The 26112-nt window shown below is 33.1% G+C and overlaps 2 protein-coding genes across 5 annotated transcripts in view; both read right to left on the reverse strand.

The window, feature by feature from the left end:
• The window catches only part of CKIalpha (casein kinase I alpha), a 19613-nt gene extending 11980 nt beyond the window's left edge, over positions 1-7633 (reverse strand). The window contains exons 1-2 of one of the 4 annotated variants that reach the window (XM_013310130.1): positions 7293-7632; positions 308-414 (exon numbers count right to left, since the gene is read on the reverse strand). In XM_013310130.1, the coding sequence (XP_013165584.1) occupies positions 308-414; positions 7293-7424 (239 nt within the window). In that variant the 5' untranslated portion in view covers positions 7425-7632. Of the gene's footprint in view, positions 1-307; positions 415-1470; positions 1786-4286; positions 4543-7292 lie in introns of those variants that run through there. The other 3 variants (XM_013310129.1, XM_013310128.1, XM_013310127.1) reach the window with 3 other exon arrangements.
• Positions 7634-8483: 850 nt separating this feature from the next.
• Positions 8484-25295, reverse strand: LOC106116430 (uncharacterized). Its single transcript, XM_013310268.1, has 10 exons — positions 24902-25295; positions 17169-17331; positions 15246-15384; positions 14061-14151; positions 12604-12795; positions 11681-11807; positions 11002-11090; positions 10578-10697; positions 9683-9829; positions 8484-9143 (listed from the first exon to the last, which is right to left on the reverse strand). The coding sequence occupies exons 1-10, from the start codon at positions 25086-25088 to the stop codon at positions 8959-8961; spliced, it is 1440 nt and encodes a 479-aa protein (XP_013165722.1). The 5' UTR covers positions 25089-25295; the 3' UTR covers positions 8484-8958.
• Positions 25296-26112: the final 817 nt, after the last annotated feature.

Consider the following 26112-nt stretch of genomic DNA (forward strand, 5'->3'; position numbering starts at 1 on the left):
CCTAAAATACACTATACCTGACTGACATCTCTATTCTTGATTTATAGAATTAAGTGGTAAGAAGCATCCATCCATACAAACTTTTGCATTAACAGTCAAATCTGGATAAGCGAGAGTCGAATTCCACAATATTTTGTTGCCTTTCACTCCAAAAGTAAAAAGCTCTGGCTAGGGAGATATCTTGGAGTTTGTCCAACTCTTATAGAGGCTTCTCCCTTATCCAGGTTCAACTGTATAATACTACTAAGTAGAAATATATGTAAGCAATAATTTAAATATTTTTAAATTACTAAAAGCAAGTATGTACCTTATATGTGGTATGCCAATGCCCCCTTGGAGCATTTTATATACTCGACTCTCATAGAGAAGCTGAGGGTGTCGGGCCTTAATGTTTTCTATCTTCACTGCTACCTCCTGCAACAAACAAATAACATATATGTTAATACTTTCTGAAATATATTTATTTGTTTGTCTTGAATAGGCTCTGAATATGGACCAATTTGAATAATTCATCCACTGTTGAGAAGCTACACTATTCCTGAGTGACATAGTCAACACTTAGCGCTAGATTTTTATATTTCTGTGCAGAAACAGTCACAGGCAACAGCCAGTGCATATATAAACAAGCAATTGGTGTTATTTCATTACTAATAGTCTTCCAGAGACTGTATATTTGTATTTGGAATTAAATTATACACATGAAAATTAATGTATTAATTCTAGTAACTAATATTATATTTTCTAAAAAAACAAAGCTAGTTTTATCTTCACCATAGTATATTACATATTACTAGTATATGACAAAAAAGGGGACCAAAAGCATGGTGCACTCCCTCAAGTTGGAACAATGACTTGGTGCGGATAGCAGGTAATTGTTGTATGTGGAAGGCCTATGTCCAACAAAGTACGGAGGCTATATATTATATCTATATATATTATAACAATGTGCACTTCAGTTACTTATTACAGATTAAGTTATAAATTATTCTGTCCCTTATTTTGTCTTGATTAATGAATAAAATACAACTTGAACAGCAAGGTCATATCTTCATAAGGTTACAGCAGAAAGTATTTGGATATGAATTGATTTTGTACAATATATTTAGGCAAAACAAACCTAGTTCATCATTATTAAGTGTTCAAACTGAAGAAAGCATTTAGTTTGTTGTTGTAGTGGGTTTAACACAGAAGTCACTGTACTTATACTAAATATAATCTTTAGTGGTAATAAATATCGAAGTACCACACCACAAAAACATATGTTTATGAAGGTATTAAATGCAGGAAACCTAACAAAAAACGACTTGGAAATTACTTAAAAAAATAATATATTAGAAACGTATTGTTCTCTAGTCACGTAATATAACACCAAAATAAATTGTTCGAAACCATTTTCATAACAGAACTCACGCGAGTCTCCACAAGACGCGCTATGATGTCGACTTATAATTAAATTATAAATGAAAGTACCTTTTTTAGATCATTTACAGCTAAATAAATATCGCCGAAACTGCCACAGCCTATTTTTCGGATAACTTTGTATTCTCCGATACCTGTTTCTATAATTGTATGTTTCTTGATGGTAGCCATTTTCTTTTGTCTTCATTACTCGTTAGTGAAATGAATATTTAACAACCATTATGAATTTGTGTTTTAAGGCTACACTTTTGATTTGTTATTGTTACAATCTAATAAAAATCAAATGTTTTTTTTAACAATTGCTATAAAATTGGACACAAACTCATTTCAGCACGTCAGCTCATTTCTGTGACGTCACGGCGATAGTGTTGCCATCGCGGAGAAAATATTTACCAAATTAGATTAGTAAAATATTGATCGTTGGTAGAACAATTAGACGTTGCCTTATTAAAAGTTCTTCCATACATTGTTATCTTCCTGAACTTAGTTAATTTTATTTTAATGATTTATTTAAGTTTACACCGAAAGAATCCAGCTTCCGATAATCTAGTAGAATATTTAAAATCTACCATTTGTAAGTGTTTAGATTTAAATTTACCAAATTTTTAGAAAGACATCAAAAAATGTTCGCATTAATTTTTTTTCAAATATAATATAAGCAGAGATGCATGAATTGTGTGAAAAGTTACATAATCTACGATTAAATAGGAACACTGTATGTGAGAGGAATAACAAAATATGAGTCTGAGAAAAGGGAGATCTCTCTTTTGATGACTTTTATAGCAATTTTTGTAAGAAAATAATGTTTTTACTCTAATCTAGTGGAAAGTAAAATTGATTTTAGTAAGGATGAAATATAACAGATTGAATCATATTTACATGTATTTACAATATTCATGTAAAATTATAATTCAAATATCTATAATTTAATGAATCATAGTTTTAAGTACAATTAATTTAGTTATTTTATGTACACAAAGCTGTTCAGTTCAGCATAAAGTAATAAAAAATTTAAATAACCATAGATGCTTGTCAGCAACTTTTGACGCATTTACCTATAATTAAATATCTTTATAAGCAATATCAAATTACAAATGAGGATAAAATAAATGAACGAGCACAATAACATGCACTTCATCAACTCTCATTAAAACTAATTTTTAATGTCTGTATTATTAAAATATTTTATTTTCATGCATTACAACAAAATTTAATTTTTTAAAATCATTTAACCACGCTCGCTCAAGGAAATTCAAGTCAGTTGGATTAATTTCAACGGGACTTTTAAAGAAAGGCATCTAATGGTGGTGGGAGTAACATAGGCTATTTTTTTTCGTGGTGACAAAGTTGCGGGTTGCCAGTATCAAAATAAAATTAGCATGTATTTACTATTTAAGCAATGTTTATACTTATTGTTTGTTATAATCTTATAGTTGTTTTTCTTATGATGTGATTAAATGCTAGTCAAATAAGTTAGTTCTATGTACAGTAATCTAGTAATAACTGGAATGTAATGAGTGTCTCATACAAAGTGGATTTTCTATGATCTAGTTTACTACCATTCAAAGATATTAAGGAGACTGCAATTTATACTATAACAAAGCAGATATGACTGTTCTTTGTAAATAAATAAAGCTAAAAATTTACCAATCATAAGATTTTTTTTAAGTTTACAAATAGAGAGAAGTCTTTTTTAAGATACTGATCCAGAGAAGACAATGGTTTCCAATATTTGTTAATAAAGATATTAACATTGTTGAGAAACTACCATTATAATTGGTACAGTTGTTTCTGATAAAACCCTAAATATAAGCAGATTTAGTAAGTGACATAGACAAAAATTTGGTTTTTATTACAAGTAAAACTAATACATCGGCTGTTCAAAATATGAATTTGCATTCTCATTTTTTTAATTGCATATGAATATGCTTTGTTATTTCTTTTATTTTTGTAACTTATCACACTACATTAATAAAAACCGTGTCGCAGAAAGATTATTTTCCTAAAAAACTGAGACAAAAATTTAGTCATAGTTAGTTACACAAAGGAGTTGGCAGAGAGCACAGACTAAAATTACTTAATCATATAAGTACAAAAGAAATTAGATGCAAATTATATATGAATCATTAAAATAGAGGGATGAATCAGAACAAATCCAATGATTGAAATTAGATTGCAAAACTTGTTGTCAATGACTGAAGTTCACATATGGGTTTCCACTGATAAAATACTTGTATAAAAAACAAAGTTGTTCCTTTTAGTTTCTTTCAAAAGAAAAAAAGATATATAATATTTTTGGACAGAATTACCAGCAAGTGAAAGCTGTTGATTAACAAACTTTATCATGGGTAACATATGTTTGAAGATAACACGAGAATTGTATTCTCTGGCTAGAACAGTTAGTTATAAATACTATTTTTTAACTTTGGACTCTTGTTATATACATTTGCACATTACTTACTAAATACAGGTTATGCCTTTGTTGCAATTATCATTTCACGCATGCAGTAAGGTCATGAGAATACAGTTAAAATATCGTATAATAACATTAAATACATTGTACGAATGTTTTCATTCAAAACAGGTCATTGAAGTTTCACAATCTTTACACAAACTTCCGAGAAGCATCACATTAAAATTAATAGGATATGGCCTAGTCATGTTTCAGTTTACGTAGGAAGCATGGTTTGAGAATTTATAGAGATAGCTTCACTCAAAGAAATGTAAATATCTGCATTACATTCACGAATAAGGTGCGTCATTGAATGGTAACCATTATGGTTTGGCGTTACATACGGGAAGCATATGATTGGGGTCACGTCACATTTGTACATAGCATTCAAAATGTTTGTATTTTTTAATTTTACCTCTCCGCTGGATATATTGATCGCCAAATGAATGTCACCAAAAGATCCACCACCTATTCTTCTAACCATCTTGTATTTCCCCGCGATTAACACTTCCCGTCGGGACGTAAACATTGTGAGTTCTTAGATATATATATTCACTAACAAATACGGAAAGTAAATAGTTAAAAGTACACTATGTACACTTCACAAAACTAAACACTATTCAATAAAAACACGAGTAAGATCTTGGCTACATTTTCTACAACTAAACAGATAAGAAATGTTTGGCCGATGTTGCCAGGTAAAAAATAAAAATTCTACAAAATATTTTACTGACCTTGTAGTTGTTTTTGCACGTTTAATCGCAAATGTTACCATGTATACTCTCTTTTTTCGTTTCAATATTTAGTACAAAAACATAAAAATCACAGTGTTCTTACGAGACTCATTATTACAGATTTCCTTGTGACTTTTGACTTAAAACAGAGCTTTCAGCTTTTTTATAATAATTTTAGAGGCCAGAAATTCAATATTTGTAATTTTGTTATGCAATCAATTTCATGTTAATCAAAAAAGTTTTTTTTATATCATAAGGTAGGAAAGGAGCCAGAGGTCACCTAAATTCGCCGAAATAGAGATGTATTGCTGACCATAGACATCTGCAACAGGAGATGTGTTGCTCGCCCTTAATCAATGGATGGGACATACAGAAAGAGTATATTTCCCTCAGTAGAGGGAAATATACTCTTTCTGCATAGTAATGCATCCCTTCCGCTAAATCCATCACTCCCTTTTAACATAAGGGTGGGACTGTGAACTAAAATTTTTACTCAAAATCTTTGGGGGATTTTTTTAACATCAACATTTAATATAAAATGGAAGTTTAAAGCAATAGTACAAATTTTAAAAGCCGTCTTGTAATTGGAAAAAATGTCTTTATCAAATGAGGTGTTTTATTACATTTCATTATTTATGTAAAGTTGCCAATAAAATAAATATAGCTCTATATTTATTGACAAAGCAGAGTTCTTAACAATATGAGGAAAATAACAAGGGAAGCAAAAATAATAGTACTACAATAACAAGAATAGTTCAAGGATTGGAATGTATAAATAGCACAAGACTCATAACTATCTTACAGATATAAATCTATTTACTAAATTTCAAAGTAAAGCAAAATAGTGGTGTAGACCAACACTGAGCAGGTTGGCAGCACTGAAACTTAAGAACAATGACTTATTAGTTCCATGTCATAGTATCTTGGTTCACCGAGAACACTTCCAGGGATCACCAACATCAAAGGGATGTTGGGATTCTTTGGACAGTTGGACTGGCTAGAGTAAATCCGGATCATGCTCTTAAAATACTCCCTTAGTTGTGGTGTTGCGAAAATGGAGCCCTTACAACTAGTCTCATGTTAATGCTGAGAAAACGACACAAGTTCCTTGTCAGACTGTAAGCTGTCTTGAATTTGAAGAGATGGAAGGAAGACATATAATAATTGGCTGCGGCCTATATATTTTTAAATTCTTTATATTCAAAATAAAAAGACAAGGCTGTATGGCTTAGTTCCTTTGCCTGCTCTTTCGAGCGAATAATAAAAAACAACAACAACAGTAAGCTGTCTTGACACATTCTGTGCTGTGTCATATTCTATGCTTTAGAACAATTTCTGACACAGCTGACAATGGTAAATTTGCCAATTGCATATGTACAGATAAATTTGTTATGTACAGTTTAATTTCTTTTTAATATACACAATGACAGGATGGTTACAATGGGTATATCAACATCCTAATGTATTTGTGAATTTTAACTATAAATAGCCAATCTTTTATTATGTAAACATTCTATGAATAAGGAACTCGACTTTACAATTTAAATCCAAGTTTTATATTACTTAAATTTAATTTTAAGCGAAATTTTCAGCTTAAAATTTTAACTTGTCATAATTAATAATCACTGAAGAATATTTATTACAAATGAAAATCATTTTACTCGGAAACTATTGTCAATTTATAAAATAGACCATGTAAATTATAAAACACTACAATTTTTATCTTATTTCTTTTACTACTAATATTTTTCATCTTTACAAGACATACAGCTACTATTTAGATAAATATAAGACATTATTTTAGTAGTTAATTGAATTTAAAACTTTGAAAACATGATACAAGATATTTTAATAAATAAAATGATATTGAATGAAAATTAACATAAACACAATAACAATTGCATCAACATAGAATAGAATATGTGAGAAATAAAGGTATATCAATAAGTAGGTTTCCGCTGTTCATAACCACCAATTCAAAAACAGGTTAACCCACCACTTTTTCTATGGAAAATCAAAGATACAAAAATGTTTTTGTGTAGGCGTATGCAATGCAAACTACCAGTTAAAGGAAATAATGTGAAAAGTAAAAATATACAACAGACATGACAAAGTTTGTTTCTATAAACAATTTCAAGTAACAATGCCATATTTGGTCATTATTTCACACTTTTATATAACAAAAATTAGGTTTAAGATGTGATGATAGTATAAGATATTAACATGAAGTGTTTTAGTGTACATTAAAAGAAATTCTAACAGAATAAATGTTCAAGGTAACAAGAAGAACAATCCTAAAGTCTAGTTTATTGATTTCAAAGTTAATTTTACAAAAGATAATAATGCTAGGTCATTCTGTTTATTGTTTAGTTGTTACTGTTATAGATTTATATTGGAATAATAGATTCATTAAGTCGACATACTTAATTTGGCGTAAAACATTGGTAAATTACGGTCATGCTGATAAAATTGTGACATATGACGAATAATCACAGTTTTATTTTTCTCCATCTATAACATAGTGCGTAATAATCGATACAAAGATCGTCATTTAGTCCTTGAGCCTTCCTCATACCTAACACGGACGTATGTACGCAATTTCACAACCCCTTGACGACCTCTTTTCAAAGTTGAAATAACACGTCAATCGTACATAAAATTAGTATAATAATGAAATATCCACTTACCTCGCCATTAGCGGTGTTTATGCCCAGATAAATATCACCGAAAGAACCACCACCGATTCTTCTAATAATCCTATATTTTCCTGCAATAAGAACCTCCCTTTTAATTGCCAGCATACCCTGAAAGTTCGACATGGTGACTGATTGTTCTCTAATTTGGGTAGATTACACGAATTTTGTTATAAAACCACACAAAGATCTTGAAACACTACAACAACAAGTTTTGACGCGCTATCATTTCTATTTCGTGATGTCGTGAACAATATTAGCAAAACGGAAAGAAAGATGTAAAACGAAAGATAGTAACTGGCTGGTATGGGCACGTTCCGATACACGATTTACTTTTACGGTAAAGTCAATGTTGCCATACAGCAATATAATGTTTTGTTAAATCAATTTTAATTTTCTTTATTGTTCTTGTACTTTATTTCATTTGTACAATAAATTCAACTAGAAAGGAATTTTCAACGCCACATTTTGCAAATACTCATAATAAAATGTATAGTGCTTATTGTACGGTCGTGACAGGTTTATTAGTTACTAGCTTTCGCCCACGACTACGTCCGCGCGGAATTAAAACATAAAACTGAATTTAGCAGGATATTTGTTTTTCCAGATTATGTTCTATATCCATGGCAATTTCATTGAAATCCGTTGAGCAATTTTAGAGAGTTTTTCTAACAAACATCCATCCATCTAAACATACGCATTTATAATATAAGTAAGATAACTTTGCCCAAAAACTATGAATATTGGATTTTGCCACAGATAAAATTAGTGTTATTTTATAAAAATGAACCTGCTAGAGAAAAGGAATGTTAGCATGAATTCTATCCTAATCTGATGAGTTTAAATAATTTGATCCCACTCTGCTCGTACTGAGTGAATAAATGAAAAACATGATTTTAAATATTATTTTATTTATATTGTGTACACGTTAAACAAAATATAATAAAGTATAAATAAAATATGTAGTTAATTTCTTTGATTAAAAAAAAATTACAAACAAACGTATTTCATGATATTCAAACAACTATGAAAAACAAGTCAAAAAAATAAATTACAAATATTTTGTGATAAAAATGACGACAAGATATTTTTTTAAATTCGATCAAACTTAAAAAATAAAGTTTTACTTAAATCTAGTGCGAAAAAATAATATAAAATTAATGAAAAAATGCACTTTTACAAAAAAACATTGCGTCATATATTACGTCAAATATGTATAATAATGGCAGTCTATTTTTAAAATTATATATAAAAACGGTTTATTGTAGAAATAAGTTCACAGTCAAACAATGTAATTATCTATAAATTCACATTTTAGCAAAGAAATCTATTTATTATTTACGTTCGTTGATTTTTGATAACACTATAATCTGATATTTATCCCTTTCAGAACCAAATCAACAGCTATTCTTACATTGAAGTACGTATTTAATTTTTAAATGACCTTGACAGTAAACATTGGTTAGTTTAGTCTAAAAAATTGTGTACTAAACTATCAAAGCTCCAATACAATTCAAATATGACGATAAAAAATGCATTCTTCTTTCTCTTAATTCGATATATTCCATACATTTTCCGGTGAAAAAGATTTTATTACGATTTAAGTAGAATCTACTAAATTGTAGCAAATTTCTACGCTGGCAACATTAGTCTATAGGTATTAAGGCGCGGGCATGCACTTGAGGCGTTCGAAGGCGGCCTTCTCGAGAGCCTCGCGGTGATCGGGGTGAGCAATCTTGATCAATTCATACGCCCGCTGACGTAATGTTTTACCGAATAAATACGCTATGCCTTGTTCGGTGACTACGTAGTGGACATGCGCTCTAGTTGTTACAACACCGGCACCTGAATTAAAAACGGGTAAACAAAACTAGTTTATAGATAATTGATAATTACATAATATCTAAGTTTCAGATTTAACTTCAAAAATAAAGATATTGATTTGTCTAAATTTTTAAATAAAAAATAATATGTATAACAATTCTCTTTCAATTTATAATTTAACACAGAGACGGTTAATGATCATGTAAACAGTATTTAGTGTAGATTTTTCACAATAAATCATAATAAGGGACTCCTATATTGATTTGGTAATTCCTTCAACACCTTCACCATCCATAGACATTTGGAAATGCCTACTTTAAATCGATAGATGAACGTAAGAAAAGGTATATTTTACCTTCCTATACGTTCCTCCATCAAATCCTTTCCCTTCCCATCCTTTCCTTATAACAAAAGAGTGGGAAGGGTAAGAAGAAATTTAGAATGTGGACGGAATTGCTTCCACGTGAAGTCTATTTTCTGTATGATCGTGGTATTGCACTGGAAGAGCCCCATTTAACAAATGTTTTAGCTCTATCAATGTTAATATTTGAGTTACTGACCAACTTTAAGCGTGGGTACTATTTTAGTCTCGTTCTTCTTGGTGGTGGAGACAAGCGCGATGATGGGTTTCCCGCGACCGTCCACAGACTCCGCAGCGCCGCGGATGAAGTCCACTTGACCACCGAAGCCCGAGTACATGCGGGTACCTGGTAAATAATAACAAATTTTATAATTGTCTTAACATAGTGAGGAATGAAAAAAAATAATTTCATAAAATCTCATTCAATAAATTCAAAAACAATTATTTTTTTTAAGATTTGTAATCAAACAAGGAGGGTAGAGGTGAGGGGCGCTACTATCGCGGTAGTTTCTCTGAAAATATGTAAAACCTACTTAGACACAGAAAATTATATAAAAGAAAATAAAGAGGATCTTTCAATGATTATAGATAGGCTATAAAACATAGTATTTTGTGCCTCATTGATTTTGCCTCGGCGCTGATGGTAGCGGTTTGAAGCGGTGGTGTGGATTAGAACTAATAACACATAGATAGAATTTAACTAATAATCAACAGGCGAGTTTAAATTGGAACTAAGGAAAAACTATCGTTTGCGAGCAATCCCCTATACATTTGTAGAGATCAGTGGGATCTTTTGACATTTTGACGTTGGCAGGGGGGCGCTACTGAGCTGTCAAAATTTTAGTTTGACTTATATTCACTGGAACAGAAATTCTTTCTAATCTTATTTCTTACTTAATATTATAAATGCGTATGTTTAGAGAGATGATTGGATGTTTGTTAAAAGATATCTCCAGAACGGCTTAACGGATCTCGATGAAATTTGGCATACTTATAGAGCATAGTCTGGAAGAACACATGGGCTACTAATCTATTTTTTTTTAAATTCCTTGCGGACAGAGTCGCTGGCAACAGGTAATATGGGTATAACTGACCGATAGAGTCTGCGCAGACTTGTCCGGTGAGGTCGACCTCAATGCAGGAGTTGATGGCGGTCATTGTGGGCTGCAGCGACACCACGTGAGTGTTGTTCACGTAATCTATCTCCAGCATCTCTGCAATATACACATTACTAATAATATAAATGCGAAAGTTTAAATGGATGGATGGATGGATATTTGTTAGTGTTAAATTTTAGCACACATATAGAACATAGTCTGGAAGAACACATAGGCTACTTATTAAGTTATTTTTCATTCCACACGGACAAAAGCTATAGACCAAAACTAGAAGTTACAAATGACAATGTGTTAAAATGCTTATAAATCTATCAAAAATATTTACAGATTAAAAATAAAAAAATGTAAAAAATTAAAAAAAAACAGATAAAACAAGATAAAATAATTATAAGATGTTTACCTATGAAAGGATTGTTATCCACAAAGTCGTAGAGCTCTCGATTACCAACAAGGAAGCTGCCGACGATGCGCCCTTTGTGAGTTTTCTTCCTGTTTACAGTTAAATTACATTTACGTGATAAATACACAGAATTCAATTAGCCATTAATTAAATCCTAGTGTTTCCTATATTTCTTCGAATTGGGCCGATTAAAATTATAGAAAAATTGTTTTTTTTTATATTTCATTGCGGATTAAAAGCCTCTAATCCAAACCACAATACATGCATTAAATGGATGTATGGTTTTTTTTCGCATCATTAAATAAAAAAAAAATCTTATTCAGCCGATTTATCCTAACATGATACATTTCCTGTTGCTGATTGTTAAAATAAAAAAAATATCCCATTGGACGCAATGATTCTATTAAGATCTGGTTTTGAAGGTTCATATAATTTTTATTCTACACTCTCAATCGGTCCAATAGTAAATCACAATAAAACACACCATAATAGAAAATATCTTAAGACATTTTTAGTTAAAATACTTTGACGCATACATCGCGCTTTCATTACAAAGTCAAATGTCAGACTGATTAGTGAGGGGACATTGACGTCGACATTTTAGTAAGACTAGTGTTTCCAGTACACCGGCACTGTGTCGGATTTTCTTCCTAACAATATGAATCTTTTTTTACTATACTTGTTATTGGTGACGCATCCCCTGCGCACGAGGTCAATGACACCCACACTGAACATCTCAGAATGTATGCCCAAGTCCTTGTGGTCCTTCAGCGCGGACAACACCGCGTCCGGGATACTGCCGATACCTTAAAACATCAAATAACAATAATTTAACAGTGGTAGAGTCCGCTTTAACATGTTCGCACGAATTGTCCCGGCTCACCCGGTGATATACCACGACCATACAGAAGACACGCGTCTGATGAGTGTGCGTCCCGGAAGCCTAATTTAGTCCTCTTTCCCTTCCCACCCTTTTGCTTATAAGGAAAGGATGGGAAGTGGAAGTAGACTAGGATGAGAGGATGCATGGAAAGGGAAGATATTTTCTTTCTGTGCATCCTCTCCTCCGTCGATTAAAGGTAGGCAACGCAGCAATTGTGTATGTCTATGGGCAACGATCATTTCGCTATTTCAGCGATTTCAGGTGACCGCTCGCTCGTTTGCCACCTTATGATATATAAAAAAAAACAAATAAAAAAAATGGAATTTGCCACATAAACTGCTGTATCTTTTAATTGCGTTAGCTAAGAAGTTTTATCACAACACCAAGAAACATAAGATTTAAGTATTTGATATAAATTCCAGTTTTATATTATGACTCGTTCCTGAGAAAAAGGGTCTTGACACACAGACGGATTGACAACAAAGTGATCTTATCAAGGTTCCGTTTTTTTCCTACGAAAGATGCAAAAGTTTATTTCTTAAATTATTTTTTTTAATAAAATATTCAAAAAGGGCTATATTAAGAACACTTGAAATCGATTACTATACTAAAATGTTTAAATGTAAAACGGAGAGAGTTGTCCCAGGACCACAATAAATAAGTCATTTCTCTGCATACCCTACTTATTTACTAGCGTGTCTCATTCTGTGAACACTTACCCATCTGTAATGTAGCTCCATCTTCAACCAGATTATCACCAATGAGTTGACCTATCTTCATCTCTTCAGGACTTGCAGGTCCCTTACTGCCGTGTTCAGGTAACGGAGTATTGTCCTCAACAGCGTAGTCTATGTGTGATACATGAATGATCGCATCACCGAATGTACGAGGCATGTTTACGTTGATTTGAGCTGGAACCAAAAAAAGAACTATTGATAAATCTTATTAATATAAACGCGAATGTTTGGATGTATGTCTGTTAGAAGGTATATGCAGAACTGCTGAACGGTACACGATGAAATATGGCATACATGGCTTGGAAGAACATATAGGCTGATATGTTTTTATGTCTGCGCAGACGGAGTTGCGGACGACAGCTAGTCTCTATCTCTATATAGTCTTGACAGACGGACAACAAAGTGGTCCTATAAGGGTTACGTTTTTTTCCTATGAGGTACGGAACCCTAAAAATATGTACGTAAAAGTGTGATTTTAGTATTGTTTTATTTGTTGAACCTGTAATTTTACAGAACAATCCAGAATGATTTTCCGCTACGGTCGGATGACCTTCATAAGTGAAAAACTCGGGAAATAAAAACTTACATATATTATTGGAGATTAAGAAAAAAGTTAGACTATAGTATTGTACTGGATGGGATGGGGGGTTTTATGGTCGTTTGAATTAAATCACAGCAGAATTCAGGCTAAAATTTACTACAAAAGTAAACTACTATTTTGTAACAGATAATTTTAATCGATAAGTGTAAAATATTGAGTTGAATAACAGATATTTAGGTAACAAGGTTAACTGGTAATCGGAAGGTCGGTCTGTTTGCATTTGTTTACATATATTAAATATATATTGTTATTCATATTGTCTGCATGCGCTAAACACTCTATAAATATAAATAGACAGGCTATATAGCGTAGTTCATCGTCAGCTCACTATACTTCCCTACTGAGGGGCTCGGAGCCTACCCTAAGTTAAGGGTGATTAGGCTATAGTCAACCACGCTGGCCAAGTGCGGGTTCACTTCACACATATCTTTGAATTTCTTCTCAGATATGTGCAGGTTGCAATCGCGATGTTTTCCTTCACCGTAAGTATGTCGGATAAATGTACGCATTGGTACATGGCGGGATTCGAACCCAGGACCTGCAGATTACACACTTGTAATCTGCAGGTCCTGGGAAACCACTTAGCCACCGACGCTTTCTCTAAGGCGTAGTATTGTGTGACAATTTGATTTTCACTATTTTGGTGCTGATAGTAGTGTAGTGTAGTAGTAGTAGTGGTGATGATGGTTTGTGACTGTGGTGTGAATTCGAAATAAAAATAGATTTTACTGACCCACATAAAAATACTGTTATCTCTTAAAATGTGTGTGATCAAAATATTCAGATGAAACATGATATATATATAACAATTTATCTTTATAAATATAATTAAGCTTACCTATAATAATCTTAGAATTAACGAGTGCTGATCTCACGCAGTCGACTGACGTTCCCAAACTGCAGTAGCCATGCTGGTCAGGTGGCGATACCTATAAAGAAAAATGATATTTTCAAACCTTAGCTCTTTAATTTAATATAAGAAATCTATACTAAGGGTCCACTTATTCCCTGTAACCAATTAAAGGCTAACGGTTGCTTTCTAATATCAAAATGTCTGTATAAACATATCTCCATCTCTGTCCTTATCTTTGACAAAACAGAGATAACATGATTTAAACGGAGATTTTAGTCTCAGAAACCCTCAGTAAGTGAGGCAAGCAATGTGATTATTTCCTATCGTAATTTCATCCTTTAATGAACAAAACTGAAAACAAAAAGTCTATTTTTTTGTAATTAAAAACGTTATAGGAATAAGAGATATTCAAGTTACCAAGTTCAGAGAATTGTATTGGCTTTATAAAAATCAACCTTATTGCGTTGTAATAAGACTTCATTTGGAATAAGATAAATTGATCGTAAACAGGTCAAGAGTTGTCAAAGGACAATTGAAAGAACGTCTATTGTTAGCAATTAGATTGTAACAGTAAATTGACATTTGTTAAACGTACAAACAAGCCATGACCCGATATAGAAAGACTAAACACTGACGTATATTCGTCCAGTGGCGGCACCGACTAGTTTCGAGCCGCGTCGGCGAAATAATACCAGTCCCACTCACCCTGCTGAAGGGACCCCGATTGGGTCGAAACTAGTCGGTGCCGCCACCGGACGAATATACGGAGTGTTTAGCCGTTTTTATATCAGTTTATTATAATGTCTCACGAAAATTTGAGTAATTTCAGCCATGACCTAATAACATATGTATTTTCAATACAAATGGTTGCAAATGCTACTTAAATGCAAACATGTCCGGAAAAATACCCAACGAAGGATGACAGATTCTCGACATACAAAATGTGGTTAGGCAACATAACTTTTTTATTAATTCGTTAATTATGATGAAACTTACACTATATTTTAAGTTAACCTTATCACAAGACTTCAAAAAAAACCGCGTTACAATCGGTTAATTAATTTTCGAGATTAGCGCACACAAACACACAGACAAATATCACTGTACTCATATTTAATCAGATAAATTTTAAACCTTTTCCCGGTGCAATAAAGTTCAAAATAACATTACCTGTATGAGAGCGATGTCGGGCTGAATGATCTTCCTGTGGAACAGCTTAGGGATGTCCTGCAGGAAGATGGGAATCGCATCTGATCTTCCCTCCGCCACCGACTTGCGAACATTAGCAGCCATGAATAGAGACACTGATCTGTAAATTGAGAAAGAATTGGATAAACTCAAGACTTTAATAGTACGGATATATGAAATAAGTTGTAAGTAAATCAGAATTCAATCTTCTCTTTATTTACTAATATTTCTTGTACCATTTCAACTCTATGCTTGTGCTAGGACATGGTTTACAATAGTCGAATGGCGGGATTTGAACTACTGACCACATGATCGGAAAACCCTACCCCTAACCGTTAGACTATTGAAGCTTCATCATTTAATAGACCACATTTGTCATCTATCAATTTAACTGGTTATAAACATCGATTAAAAGTACGCGTTCATTGGCACGCATCGGACGCACCGGACGTACGAACCGCAACGGATGTTAGTTTGCTTTGTATGATTTTACATAGCGCTGCATCCATCATCCGCACCACCCGCATCAAAACACAAAGCAAATCCGTGCGTGCGGTGCGTCCGGAGCAGGTCAATGGACACGTACCTTAGTGAATCGATTGGGACTTCAAACACATGTGAATAGAATTTAGTTGTTACGAAATAACTATGTTTTTGTTGATTTTTATTTTTAAAACAGTCTAATATATAATTTAACTAGCTGTCGCCCGCGACTCCGTCCGCGGGGAATTAAAAAAAAACTTAATAAATAAGTAGCCTATGTGTTCTTCCAGACTGTGTTTTACATCTATGCCAAATGTCAACAAGTTCCATGCAGTCGTTCTAGAGATACCTTTAAACATCGATACATCCATCTAAACATTCGCATTTATAATATTAGTTAGAAGTAAAATAATATTTATGCTTGCCGCTACAAGGTAACGTTGAATATTGATGGAGTATCAAATGTGAAACTGCTACATATTTGTTGGTTTTCTACAAAAAAAAAAACATCCAACAAAATCCTTCAAAATAACTATCTTTAATATCAACGGATAAGTACTTCGTATGTTTTATCCATTTTATCAGGTATTTGTAATCATACTGCCGATAACATAGTTACATAACATGACAAGAAACGTTTACTCTACTCTTGCTTGACAAATCCGATGACAATGTCATTTCAAATGTTCCGATAGCATTCACAATTAGAAACATCTTTTTCTTGTACAGTCACATACGTTCGCAATGTTCCACTTACAACAGGAACATAAAAACAGTTGCTACAGAATAAAGTATTGATGTTTTGACAAATAGACTAGACTAGTGTGGAATCTTATTAAGACATACAACATACAGACATGTTCAAACGATTATCATAGCACAATCCTTACTTAACACTATACATGCCAAAGTAACTCTGTCTGTCTCGCTTCCACACCAAAACTACTGAACCGATTTAAATTAAATTTAGTAGAAAGATAATCTAAAGCTGTCTTTCCCAAAGTGGGCGATAACGCCCACTTGTGGGCGCTGCAGGTCTCAAGGACGGTAAGAGACCCAGAAAGAAAATGGGAGCGTTGTGTAGAGGCCTGGGGGGTGATTCGTAATTTTATTTAGCTAGGAGGCCTCTTAGACAACGAATGAATGAGCTCTTGACTTGTGAAAAAATATTTATTCTCAAAGTGGGCAGTAGACAAAATAAGTTTGGGAACCACTGAAGAGAACGGACATAGGCTACTTTTTAATACAAAAACCGTTTTATGAGGGGTTTTAAATACCGCGCGTATTAAGTCGCGGGCAAATGCTAGTGTAAGTACTTTCAACAAACCCCAATGTACCTGAACATAGAACAACGATCTTGCCTGATGAAAACTGGTGCTTAATTAGTCATATTTTAATACAGATAGCAAAGCTCTGTGGTACCTGAATATATCCTTGCATTCAGGCGCGACATACGGTGCCTCCTTCTCCGTATGCATATGGACCACTTTGATGTCACGTAGGCTGCCCGACTTGCCGACGTCTGTCATCGCGTTGAGGAGAGGCACAGGGGTTGCAGCCGCACCCTGCGCGTACACCGTCTGACCTGAGACAACATGAGACAACAATTATAGTCTTTATAGTGACTTCAGCAGCGAAGAATAATAAAATGCTACATAACGTTCCCTCGTGTATTAGTTACCTTCACGTCAAAGTCCCGTCGAAATCGATCCACCCGTTCGGGAGATTACCTGTTATATACGCAGCCTTGTGGACAGATATAAAAACAAACAATGAAAAAATCCATCACGTGTACATCATCATCATCAGCTCACTATACGCCCCCACCGAGGGGCTCGGAGCCTACCCTAAGTTAAGGGTGATTAGGCCATAGTCAACCATGCTGGCCAAGTGCGGGTTGGTTGACTTCACACATATCTTCGAATTTCTTCTCGGATATGTGCAGGTTGCATTACGATGTTTTCCTTCACCGTAAGAACGTCGGATAAATGTACAATCAAAGTAATATGTAAATCGGAAATCGAAAAACACATTGGTACATGGCGGGATTCGAACCCAGGACCTGCAGATTGCAAGTCAAGTGCTTGACCACTGAGCCACCGACGTCTCATGTGTACGAAATATGATATTTTTTTCTATATCCCATACATAAAATACAATTTTATTAATATTTATAGATTATAGACTAATTGTCGCCGGGGACTATGTGTTCTTCCAGACTATCATAACCATGCCTTTTAGTGAAGTCCATGGAGCCGTTCTGTACATAACTTTTAAAAAACATCCATCAATCTAAACATTCAAACATTCGCATTTATAATATTAGTAAGATCTTTGTATACACATATACATTTATCATATTTTTAATATAATACATTTCATATCCAAAATAAAAATATACAAAACATATTATATTAAAAACAGAACACCACCGGCTGCGGAATCCCATGACTCAAACAACCAGTGGTCAGGGCTGCAGAGACAGGAACCGTCTCACGATGCGTGCGGTTGCTAGGATAACCGCCTTTTGTATCGGGCCCTTAATCCAACTGTGTAGAGAGAGCTTCTTGAGATGTTGGTCGAAGCTCTTCGCTATCAGTCCATTTACCGATACGACTATCGGAATAATGGTAGTCGATTTCATACGCAGAAGAAGTAAGATTATTATTATTGCATGTTGGGGGTGTGCGTTGTTTAACAATTTATCTTTAACAAGGTCTTTGAACTTTGATTCTTATGACGCGGTTATAAATGATAAATATTGAATACAAAACAAGCAAAAACAAATGAGTGTTGTAATCATTCGAAGTATTAACGTTTGTTAACATGACCTCGATGACCTTGACATCGGATAAAACCAAAACAGCTGTACAAAATATCTGCCAAAACGTTATATATATAATTAAACGTTATATAAATAACAATTACTACGACTAAAATAATCTTACTAATAAATGCGAATGTTTAGATGGATATGGATGTTTGTTTGAAGGTATCTCCGGAACGGCTAAACGGATCTCGTTAAAATTCGGCATAGATGTAGAACACAATCTGGAAGAACACATAGGCTACATATTAAGATTTTTTACAGGTAGTAAATGATTTCGGCCGTATGTATTACTGTGTTGGGTTTCCACTATTTAATAATCTGTACAAAAACATATATCATATGTTTTAGCTTATATGTTTGAACAGGGAAAACTGGTTGGAAACATTTACTGCGTCTTATAATATAAGATAAACAAGTGAGAAATAAACAGGTCAATAATCATTCGATGCGGGGAGCATTGACCGGGTTCCCCTTTGTGACCTTTACTCAAACCATTTGTTCCTTTTTGCTCGTATTATGCATATTAATAAAATGTTACTTTCAAAGATGTTCATTTAAATGATACTAGCTGTCGCCTGCGACTTTGTCCGCGCGGAATTTGAAAAAATCTTAATTATGAGCCTATGTATTCTTCCAGACTACGTTCTATATCAATGCCAAATTTCATCAAGATCAATGCAGCTCTGGAGTTACCTTCAAACAAACATCCATCCATTCTTATTATTTATTTAAGTTAGTGGGTCATGGTAACTTCATGTATCGTGTTTTACCTACAAGGTTGGAGGAAAACTCAACTGAAAATGAGAAACTGGTACAGGTAAATAATTAAAAAAACAAAAACATTACACGACCAAGTTCTAGAAAATTATGACAGTGGAATTTCACTGTTGCAACACATATATAAAAACATTGTTTTGTTTCTTTGAACCCATGGATATATTTACAACTAGCTGTCGCCCTCGACTCCGTCCGCGTGGATATATAAAAAACTTAATATATAGATAAGTTAAATAAAAAGCAGCTCTTCAAGGCATAAATTCGAAAAAAATTATTAAAAACAAGAATAAATAGCATCCTACGTCCGTCTCCTGGCTCTAAGCTACTTCCTCACCAATTTTCAGGCATATCGGTAAAGCCGTTCTTGAGTTATAAATAGTGTATCTAACACGACTTTCTTTTATATATATAGATTATCGTTCGCCAGCGTCTTCATCAGGACAAAACATAAAAAGTAGCCTATATTCGCGAATGTCCCATCCCGTCCAAGTCCCATCAACATCAGCCTAACCTTTCTGGAGATTATCCGTAACAAACGCTCGCGTCCAAATATACACACACATAAAAAAAATATTTTTCGTTATAAGCATCGCAAATATATAATGTGTACGAATTTTATTTTTTATTAAATATGTACAATTCGACCTTGACCTTGACAATTTGAGTACAATAATACACACGCTTGAAACGTTTAATAGATGTAATAAATAGAGATTTTGCGTATACTTTGATAATATTGATGACGTCATCTCCGACATCCATAAATCTTCCACAATAACATATGGCTTTCTCACTCATACTCTTTGAAAAAGATAGAGACAATATTAGACCGTTTTATTGCAAGTGATTCGACAATTGAAACCCACAGATAAAAATTATGAATGTTTATAAATATTAACCGGTAGCTGTCGCCCGCGACTTCTGCGCGGAATTAAAAAAAATAGTAGCCTATGTGTTCTTATATATTAAGTACTACATCAATGTCAAATTTCAACGAGATCCTAGCAGCCGTTCTGGAGATAACTTCTAACTAATATCTATCTTACTAATATTATAAATGCGAATGTTTAGACGGATGGATGGATATTTGTTTGAAGGTATCTCTGAAACGGCTGAAGGGATCACGATGAAATTTGGCCTACATATAGAACATAGTCTGGAAAAACACACGATACTAATTACGTTTTTTAACTCCGCGCTTACGGTGTCGCGGGCGACAGAGTTCATCCATATATCCAAACATTCGCATTTATAATATTAGTATGATTCTGTTTCGAATACGCCGAGATTAAATGATCTTTATACTTGTGTGAGATATCATTAACCTAAATTATATTGGAATATTATTTTATTAATGCATTAAATTGTTTGATTTGTAAATGGCTGAAGTATTCAACATTTATTGAGTTAACTTTGATTGTCACATTAAAACTTGGTCTCAAATACGTTAATATGTATTCAGTAAAACAAACAGAAAAAATATCATGTGATGCCTAAAATGGAATTTAGTGTTAAATATATGCACACGTTTTTCAAGTACTATAATGTTTTTTTAACACCTTTGCTTCTTTTTAGGGTTCCGTATCTCATAAGAAAAAAAACGGAACCCTTATAGGATCACTTTGTTGTCCGTCTGTCCGTCTGTCAAGACGCTTTTTTTTTAATTAGTAATATTATAAATGCTTTTAAAAGTTAAGATGGATGGATGTTTGTTTTAAGGTGTCTCGAAAACTGAGAAACGGATCTCGATGAAATTTGACATAGATGGAAAATATAATCTGGAAGAACACATATATTTCTTATTAAGTTTTTTTTTTAATTCCACGTGGATGGGGTCGCAGGCGACAGATAGTAACATTATAAATGCTACAGTTTAGATGGATGTATGTTTGTTTGAAGGTGTCTCTAGAACGGCTGCATGGATCTCGATAAAATTTGGCATAGATGTAAAACAGTCTGGAAGAACACGTAGACTACTAATTAAGTTTTTTTTAATACCTCGCTAAGTCGCGGGCGATCGCTAGTATAGTTATAAGAGTTGTTCAGTGGATAATTTTAGCTCAGATCTGAATTGTATTTACAACGTTGGATAAGATGACGTCATTGTTTATTTATATGTATATGCGGTCGCTAACCGCTTGTATGAAATTACAGAGGTATAGGATAAAAAGATGCTCTTTTGACATCGTCAAGATTACGGGAGGTTACTGGATCATGATAGCCAACGTGTGGTGGTAACTGGCTGCGGTCAATCAGAAAGAGAGAGCGAGAGAGATAGAAAGAGAGAGTTTATATGTGTCATTCGATTCATATTCTTCCCTGGAATGCCATATGGGTAATGTGATACGGATTAATGATTTTTTTTTAAATTAATAAATAGTTTCTTGTTGAATTAACCGTTTGTTTCTGAGACTACAATCTTATTAATAATATATTATAAATAAGAATGTTTGGATGTATGGATGTTTGAAGGTAGCTCAAGAACGGTAATGTAATATGTCATAGACGTAGAATATAGTCTGGAGGAACACATAGGCTACCAATTAAGTTATTTTTTAATTCTGTGCGGAAAGAGTCGCGGGTAATCGCCAGTCTCTATATAAAACATATCGTCTATCTTTGATAAAACAGGAATATGATTTATACACCTAAATACCAGATATTTTGGTCTCAGAAACCCACCTTAAGTGAGCATTTTTGACTATTAACTCATTTAACCAATACAAAGATGGCAATAGCAATTAAATAATTCTTTGTTGCCTTTATTATCATACGAAGTAAATATAATCTTAAGCTTGATAATAAAGATCGAATATTGGGTGCGGTTTTAATAAAATAAGTAGAGGAAATATCCAATTTTAGCTTGTTATCATCTTTGGTTCTGTAGGGTCGATGTTGAAGCCATTCAGGTCGCCCTCTTTACAATGAGGTCGTGTCCTACTTCACTGCAATGTTTGGTAAGAACGCTTTTCAAACTAATTTAATTTACGTCATTTTATTAATATTATAAATGCGAAATTTTAGATAAATAGATGGTTGTTTGTAAGAAGGTTTCTCCAAAACGGTTGAACAGATCTCGATGTTTGCTACGTACCAATACGTACGCATACGTATGCATAACAATATTTTTAACAGGGCGCGAACGAATTCGCATTCGGCCAGAATCTTTAATTTATAAAACGGTGTCTTTCTATGCCACAACATTTCTGCAAACACCTATTGTTGTCTGATGATTATTCAAAGAGAGTGAAAGGGATGGCAATATGCTTAAGCTTGCACTGTTAAATACAGCCTTTTATCAAACAACGTGTCAAATTGCGAAATATTCGCAATACGTTGTTGGTTTATAATTATGGCTATCACTAGACTTCGCCCGCAACTTCTTTAATGCAGATTAAAAAAAAAATAATCTAGTTACTCCCGCATAACCTATATTCTAGTAAAAGTCCCGCCAAAATCGACCCAGCCGTTCCGGAGATTACCAAAAACAAACACAGCCTTGCGGACAGACAAAGAATTAAAAAAATTGTATTTTCATTGTAAGACAAATACATTATGTACGCGAAATATCTTTTTTTATGACATTACATACAGACACTCCATACTTTATTAATTGTATATGTAAATAAGAAAGATAAGAATATTAACAACACTTATAAATATACAACTTTATCATCCTTTTATGTTACTATAATTGTATAATAAAAAGATTATTTACTTTGACCTTTATTGTTACACAAGAGTTTCCTGTGAATTTTATTATGCATAATTAAATATATATATATATATATACATCCCTGGGGATAGTACCTTCCCAATAGCAAATATGGAGAACTGATCGCCAACCTTCGCTAGTCGAAGAGGCACCTCAATAAGAAGAAGAAGAAGAAGATTAGCGAAAGAATTTGTCAAATCCGTTCAGTATTAAAGAGACTAATCAATGCAAACTAACAAAACAACTCTTTCCTATTCATAATACTAATGTTACATGAATTTATTCAACAAATTGTAGAGACAAAAACATATTATAATCTTACTAATATTATAAGTGCAAAAGTTAAGATGGATGTTTGTTTGAAGGTATCTCCGGAACAGTAACAGATTTCGACTAAATTTTGCATAGATGTAGAACAGTCTTTCCCAAAGTGGGCGATAACGCCCCCTTGTGGGAGCTGCAGGTCTCAAGGGGCGGTAAGAGACCCAGAAAGAAAATGGGGGCGTAGTGTAGAGGCCTGGGGGGTGATTTGTAATTTTATTTAGCTAGGAGGCTTCTTAGACAACGACTGCATGAGCTCTTGACTCTCAACAACAATAATTAATTAATTTAATTTGAAGTTATAGTAGTTTTTAAATATGTGAAAATATGGGGGCGCTAAAAAAATATTTATTCTCAAAGTGGGCAGTAGACAAAATAAATTTGGGAACTACTGATGTAGAACATATTCAGAAGGAACACATAGGCTATCAAGTTTCTTTTTAATTCCACACGGACAGAGCAGAGACAACTAGTTATCATAATAAAATTACACTTTATGTAATTTGAATAAGGAATATAAATAATAAAAAAAATATACAAGATTTATGTTAACATATAAAAACATATCAGAAACTTTAAGTGACATTTATGATATATCATGATAGTAGGAATACTTTGACAGTAAATGAGATAAGAAGGCATTTTACTATTATATTAGTACCTGGATGAGCTTTGCTCGGTTTTTTCTTTAATTGTGTTTCTTGGAAATTATATTTAAGTACGAATTACTAATAAAATGATGAAATATGAATAATATTTTTCGATCTTACCGATAGAAAAGGTTAAGTTTATGTTTAAGTTGATTATCGATAAAACACGAATAAAATGACATTTTCTAAAAATGATTCCAAGCTAGATCGATTTATCGCCCCCGAAAGCCCCTATATACTAAATTTTATGAAAATCATTGGAGTCGATTCTGGGATTCCAATTATATATATACAAGAATTGCTCATTTAAAGATATAAGATAAAAAATGTCAAAAGATATATTTCAATTACTATTTAAGATTAGAATATGTTAAAACATTTCTTTTAAATAAATTATCTATAAATTACTATTCACTACTACAAATGGATGTTATTCAAATATCTATTTGTAATAGTCAGTCAGAGAAAAAAGTCAAATAATGCGAACATAATCTTATAAAAAGCTCATAAAAATCCAATTTGTTTAATTCTTGCCTTTTTGTCTATCAGTCTATAAATCCTAGTAGCCAGCAATTTGCCTATATTAGACCTATTTTGACAGGACTTTATTGGAAGACAGCATATGTGTGCAGGATTAACTCAGGTTTTTCTGTTTAATCATTTTGATTAAGTATCTGAAGACTAATGAGTGGACAGATGTGGTAAAGGTCACTAACCCCACCAATTGTTTAATTAATGATACAGAACAAAGCACTATGTGTAAAATTATTAACATACAAACTAAATTTAAATAAATGTCCTAGTTATAATAGTTCATTAAATATACGTACAGCAATAATTCATCGAAAATTTTAAAACTTACCTGACTTTAAACATTTCTTGAACGCCTCTTCGGCAGTCACACGTTCGGGCTTCCTGTCCAAAGGTTGCGATAACTCCTGGGTGTATGTAAAGTAGCTGTTTGATTTAACACTTTGCAACGCGGCGCCTATTTTTACGAAATTCCTCCTTGATAAATTTGGTATAACAACTTTACCCATCACTGACATTTTTGCCTTTATCTAGAGAATATTGTTGTTTAAACGTTTAAGTTATTCTGCACCGCGTTTTATTATAGTGTATTTATTCTTAGAAGACCGAACAGAACAATGATAAACAACCGAACGAGGCAGACCGAACCGCCGACAAACCTCGACCAACCGGCTTTAATTTCAAGCGATTACGTCCAAATCCGAAGTACCTCGTTCGTTTACGTTGCGCTTGCGTGCAAAATGACAGTTAAAGTATGAAATAGTGAAGTGCATATTTCAATAATTTTTGTCGATTTTATTGGTTCGACTTTATTAAATTTTAAAATATTTAAGGTAGATTTTATTGATATTAAAAAATTGATTATGTTTCAATGTGGAATGATACAATTTAGAATTTTAATTTAACACATCACACAAGTCGAATAGAAGCAGATAGTAGTAGATATAACATAATATTATTATTATAGACTAGATTCTACTTTAACTATCTTTATTTTACTTTTTTCATAAGGCAGACGTAAAATATGTAGATAACACGATTGTTTCACTATAGATAATTTAGACCAAAGTTTTAAATACTTCATATCAGCGTCATAAGGTAAATCGAAATCTTTAAGTATTAACTAGAAGACTTATTGATTTGTAAACATCGAAAATATATTTTCCGATTCGTTGATGCACTGCACGTCCCTATGGACTGCTGCACTGACAGCTGTTTAACAGCCTAATCAAATATTAACAAAATTCGAAAACGACCAGATTAACTTTTGTTTTCTTCAAAAATTAAGCGTCAGCTTAGTTTGTGTTGAAGTTGCAATTGTGGGAGTCACAGCCGGAGAATACTTTTTCAAATAAATCATAGTCTTCTTTAACTCATATATTTCCTTTTAGAATTGTAAACAACAACTTTTTCAAAAACACCGCTGTTACATTGTCTTTTTCATTTCCCGAATGCCAGAAAAACATGGCCGTCATTCAGACGAGCAATTACAATACTTTTAATTTACGATAACGAAATACCCTCAGATAATTAACATGATAA

Source organism: Papilio xuthus, unplaced genomic scaffold, assembly GCF_000836235.2.
Source record: "Papilio xuthus unplaced genomic scaffold, Pxut_1.1 DF827756.1, whole genome shotgun sequence".
In the NCBI taxonomy this organism is placed as follows: domain Eukaryota; kingdom Metazoa; phylum Arthropoda; class Insecta; order Lepidoptera; family Papilionidae; genus Papilio; species Papilio xuthus.

Coding starts and splice junctions, on each gene's coding strand:
- LOC106116430 (XM_013310268.1), bottom strand. CDS start 25,088: ATGTCAGTGATGGGTAAAGTTGTTATACCAAATTTATCAAGGAGGAAT. Junction 17,332..24,901: donor CAAGAAATGTTTAAAGTCAG/GTAAGTTTTAAA, acceptor ATGTTGTCTCAG/GTCAGACGGTGTACGCGCAG. Junction 9,830..10,577: donor AGTCTGCGCAGACTCTATCG/GTCAGTTATACC, acceptor ATTATTTACCAG/GTACCCGCATGTACTCGGGC.